General features: G+C 52.4%; 1 protein-coding gene across 1 annotated transcript in view; it reads left to right on the top strand.

Moving 5' to 3' along the window:
* Window positions 1–192, top strand: part of LOC143286323 (atrial natriuretic peptide receptor 3-like) — a 7,104-nt gene extending 6,912 nt beyond the window's left edge. Inside the window, exon 4 of the mRNA XM_076593864.1 lies at window positions 185–192. Within this exon, the coding sequence (XP_076449979.1) occupies window positions 185–192 (8 nt within the window). The remainder of the gene's footprint in view (window positions 1–184) is intronic.
* The last annotated feature ends 5,182 nt before the right edge of the window (window positions 193–5,374 follow it).

Here is a 5,374-nt window from a genome sequence, read left to right as displayed (position 1 = left end):
TCCTCCTCGGTAAGAGTCAAGGGACTTGCTTGTGTTGTATGTGACACCGCGTTTCGACTCCTCGGCTCGACGGGCGCAACAGCCGAGTGGTTAATCACAACGTTGAAATTTCAATCTGAGGGTCCCGGGTTCGATTTTCCGTCACGGCGCCAGGTGGGTAAGGGTGGAGATTTTTTGTCAACAGGTGTGTAGACCTGCCTAGTGCCTGAATCCCCTTTGTGTCTTTTCGCATGCAGCAGACCAAATTCGCGCGTTAAAGATCCCGTAATCCATGTCAGCGTTCGGTGGGTTATGGAGACAAGAACATAGCCTGCATGTACCCCGCCTCCTCATCCCCCACCCCTTCCCCTTCCGAAAACGGAGGAAGATTGCATACATACTTACTACTTACTTAGGCCCTTTGCTCCCTGTGAAGCAGAGGCCATCAGCGACGTTTCTCCACAGAACTCAACTCTTTGGTGTCCTTTCTGCATTCCTCCAACTGAATCCCAGCCTCTTCAGTTCTGCTTCAGCGTCCTCGCCTCCAGCTGTTTTTGGGCCGTCCTCTCTTCCTTCTTCCCTTGGGGGTTTCAGGTAAGGGCCTGGCGTGTAGTGCTGGGTGGCGATTTTCTCAAGGTACGGTAAATCCATCCCCATTTTCGTCTCAGGATCTGTTTTTCCACTGGCTCCTGTCCCCCTTTGCCAACGGATCCTAAAACTGCGCCTCTGACAACTGTTGATAAAGGTCTGGTTTTTCTGTAGCATCCTTTTGGTCATTCTTCAAGTCTCCGATCTGTAGAGAAGGATGGACTTCGCGTTGGAATTGAAGATGCGTATTATTTGTTGTTTGGCTATTTCTTTGGAGGACCAGATGTTCATGAGGATGATGAAGGCTGCTCTAGCTTTGCCTGCTATGGAAGTGACATCCTTGTCAGTGCCACCATAAGCCCGCTCGTGTTTTGGAGTGAACGTTGCAGTCACAACCCACGAACGAAGAAAAAGAAGGCTCCTGGGGCCTTCCTCAGTCAACACACACACACACACACACACACACACTAAAACACACACACACACACACTTATACACACATACGTGTGGTTCGTCCGTCGGGATCGACGAGGACCATCTAGTCATCCTGGGGATGGGTGGGTTGGGCTCTGTGGGTGCGCAGATGACTGGTCAGGCCAATTCACTCCCGGAAGGTTCTGATGTAGTGTGGACAGGGGATGGTGGCGGCTGTCGGGGACTTGCTGGCACTGCTTTTCCTGGCCTGTCTGCGTTGCTCTGCTGCAGCGATTCTGTTGGCCTCACAGGATTTGGCGCCTTTGTGGACAGTTGAAAGCCACTTTGGTCTGTCCATTGCATTCAGCTCCTGTGTGTCGTGGCTGATGTTGAAGGCCTTCAGAGAAGCTTTCAGAGTGTCTTTGAAGCGCTTCTTTTGGCCTCCATGGGAGCGCTTGCCATGTTGGAGTTCGCCGTACAGCAGTTTCTTGGGGAGCCGGTGGTCTGGCATGCGAACTACATGGCCTGCCCAGCGCAGCTGTGCCTGCATCAAGATGGTGTAGATGCTGGGCAAGTTTGCACGAGTGAGCACCTCTGTGTCAGGGATCTTCTCTTGCCACTTTATGCCGAGAAGTTTTCTGAGGCTGGTGGTGTGGAAGTGGTTCAGCTTTTTGGCGTGGCGTTTGTAGACCGTACATGATTCACATCCATAGAGCAGTGTGGTGAGAACTACGGCCTTGTATACTTTGAGCTTCGTCTCCAGGGTGATGCCTCTCCTGTTCCAAACGTTCTTATGGAGTCTGCCGAAGGCAGCGCTGGCTTTGGCGAGTCTGGCATTCACCTCGTCGTCGATGACAACTGTGCGAGAGAGTGTACTGTATGTGAACTTGTCCACCGCGTTCAGTCGTTGCCCGTTGATGAAGATGTTTGGTTCAACGTAAGGCTTTCCTGGAGCTGGCTGGTGCATCACCTCAGTCTTCTTTGTGCTGATTGTGAGGCCAAAGTTGTCACAGGCAGCAGAGAACTTGTCGACGCTATGTTGCATGTCAGCTTCGGAGGCAGCGTTGAGAGCGCAGTCATCAGCAAACAGGAAGTCGTTGACGGTGTCTGTCCTCACCTTGGTTTTAGCTTGAAGCCTCCTGAGGTTGAAGAGTGAGCCATCTGTGCTGTACCTGATGCCAATGCCTACGTCAGCGTCTCTGAAGGCATCTGTCAGCATGGCTGAAAACATGAGATTGAACAGGGTGGGGGCAAGAACACACCCTTGCTTGACTCCGTTGGAGACAGGGAATGGTTCTGAAGTCTCTCCGTTGTCTTGGACTCGGGCCAGCATCCCATCGTGTAGTTGCCGTATGATGGTGATGAACTTTCTGGGACATCCGTACTTCGCCATGATTCTCCAAAGGCCATCTCTGCTAACAGTATCGAAGGCCTTGGTCAGATCGACATACGTGGAGTAAAGGTCGGCGTTCTGTTCCTGACACTTCTCCTGGAGCTGCCTGGCAGCAAACACCATGTTGATAGTCCCGCATTCTTTCCGGAAGCCACACTGGCTCTCTGGTAGGAGACTTTGCTCACGGTGCACTATGAGACGGTTGAGTAGCACTCTGGCCAGAGTCTTGCCTGCAACAGACAGCAGGGATATTCCACGATGGTTGTCACAGGCCTGACGATTTCCTTTGCGCTTGTATATATAGGTGTATGATGGAAGCGTCTTTGAAGTTCTGTGGAACTGCCTCATGCTGCCAGATGAGCTGGAACAGCTGATGAAGCTTCTCAGTCAGCGCCATGGGCTTTACCATTGGATAGCAGACGGATAGCTTTCTGGGTCTCCTCCAAAGTTGGAATGGCATCCAACGACTCACTGACCAGGGGAAGTCGGTCGATTACTTCATCATTGATGGTGGAAGGGCGGTTCAGTACGCTCTCAAAGTGTTCAGCCCATCTCTCAAGGATCCCGTCCTTGTCAGTGATTAGGGTAGGACCATCAGCACTGAGGAGTGGAGCAGATCCGGAGGTTGTGGGACCGTAGACTTCTTTCAGGCGGTTATAGAAGTTCTTCATGTCGTTCCTGTCTGCAAACCCCTGAATCTCATCAGCTTTGTTGCTCAACTAGGAATCCTGCATCTACCGCATTCAGCTGGATGGTGCTGCGTGTGCTCTTCAGTATGTCTTTCTTTGACTGTGACTTGGGATCTTCAATGTGGGCTCTGTAGGCTTGGCGTTTGTCTTCCAGCAGCTGCTTGATCTCAGTGCAGTTCTCATCAAACCAGTCTTTGTGCTTCCTGGCAGAAGGCCCCAGGCACTCCATGGCAGTGTTGTACACCCGTCTCATGCAGTGCACCCCATGCTGCCTCCACATTCTGGTTGTCCAGCACGGTGGACTCAAGGCGTTCCTCCAGGGTGTCAGCAAAGGTCTGCTTGATGTTGCCTAGCTCCAGCTTGCTGACATTCAGGCGTTTGGGTGCTTTCATGCCCTGAGGCCGTCTCTTGGGCTGGATGCGGAGGTTGAGTTTGGAGACGATAAGGCGGTGGTCTGTCCAGCACTCGGCGCCGCACATGGCCCTCGTGACTCGTACGTCCTGCCTGACCCTCTTCCTGACGATGACAAAGTCGATGAGATGCCAATGCCCAGAGCGAGGATGCATCCATGATGTCCTGTTACGAGTAGTGAGGCAGAAGACGGTGTTTGTGATAAGAAGGTCGTGCTCGGCACATGTTTGGAGAAGGAGTTGACCATTGCTGTTAAAGTTGCCAACCCCATGCTTCCCAATCACGCCTTTCCAGGAGGTGCTGTCACAGCCAAATCTCGCATTAAAGTCACCAAGAATGATGAGCTTGTCTGCGTTGGGAACAGCGGTGATGACAGCGTTCAGGTCCTCGTAAAACTTGTCCTTGATCTCATCCGGGTTGGTCATGGTGAGCGCATAGGCGCTGACAATGGTGGTAAACTTCTTCCCGTTGCATGAAGGGAGTTTCATCGTCATCAGGCGATCGTTCACTCCTTTTGGGGGGCCAGCCAGCTTGCCAACGAGGCTTGTCTTCACTGCAAAGCCAACTCCAGCCTCACGTCTCTCTTCAGGTCCGCAACCACTCCAAAAGAAGGTGTAGCCTGCGCCTCGCTCACAGAGTTCGCCTTCTTCTGCCAGTCTGGTCTCACTTAAGGCAGCGATGTCGATGTTGTACCTGGCTAGTTCACTCGCAATGAGTGCTGTGCGTCTCTGTGGTCTGTCTGAGTCACTTCTGTCCAGAAGCGTACGCACGTTCCATGTGGCAATGGTCAATGGGGTGCTCCTTGTTTTCTTCTTTCTTTCCTTTGTGTCGACCGCTGGAAAAGGGTCCCCGTCAGCCGCGGTATGCTGACTAGGGTGGTGTGGAGCAGGCAATGTTTAGGGCACCTTTTCTAGCCCCTTCCTCATGCCATGGAGGTGAGCAGTGCTGTCCTGAAGAGGGCTGCTCAGTCGCTCAGGGGGCTGCCGATCTCCACCGCTGCTCCAGTCGGTGAAAAACGACCCTATGGCCTGAGCCGCCTGTTTGCAGGTCCGCGGCTACGACTGCCAGTGTACCCACACCTGTCGCTTCGTCGCTCGCCTGTCACCACAGGGCTTGGGGAAAATGATGGTATGGGATGAAGGATGACTGATGACTTGCGCGATGAGGAGGAGTTGCGCACCGTCGACCTCACTCTCTTGTCCGAGACCGTCTGTATCCAGTGGCAAGACGAGGTCAAGACGACTGGAGATGGAAACGGATGCAGTGGATGACCAGGATGTCCTATGTGCCTCATCTTGCCCTCAGCACTCCACAGTGCTCTGCTGCAACCGCCTTCCTCTCCGTTGAACCATGAAGGTTTCTTCCGCAGAGTCCGCCAGATCCAGTTTTCACATGCTTGGGTAGACAAGCCCTAACTCACCGAGGGTTTGAGACCCGTCGGCTACCCTCACCTAGTTTAGCCAGCCTGTCAAAGCCGTTGCCCGGGGTTGGGCGCTGCCGCATGCTAGCAGCTTCTAGGACCAATAGGTGAGAGCTGGGTGCCGGTGGGGACCAATAGAGGACGAACCACTCCTGGAAGAGCGTGACAAGCCCCCCTTCTAGAAGTACTACCCCTCCCGTGCACCCCCTAACCCCCATACACACATACACACACACACTCTATCACACACACACACATATTTCTGCTCGTATATCTAGATATGAAAAAGCCAATTACAAACTGGTATCATCAGCAAACAGTTTTATAACTTTTTCAATATCTGTAACTATGTCATTTATGTATGCTAGAAAACAAATAGAGGAACTAATTGTAAATTGTATTTTTAACCCTGTAATACTTCTGTCTGGAATCGACGTGACATTTTCCTGAAAGAAATCCAGTAATCTGCCACGTATACCA

Source organism: Babylonia areolata, chromosome 10 (genome assembly GCF_041734735.1).
Source record: "Babylonia areolata isolate BAREFJ2019XMU chromosome 10, ASM4173473v1, whole genome shotgun sequence".
Taxonomy (NCBI): Eukaryota; Metazoa; Mollusca; class Gastropoda; order Neogastropoda; family Buccinidae; genus Babylonia; species Babylonia areolata.
The sequence above is the reverse complement of the archived record's forward strand: the minus strand, read 5'-3'. Positions and strand labels throughout refer to the sequence as shown.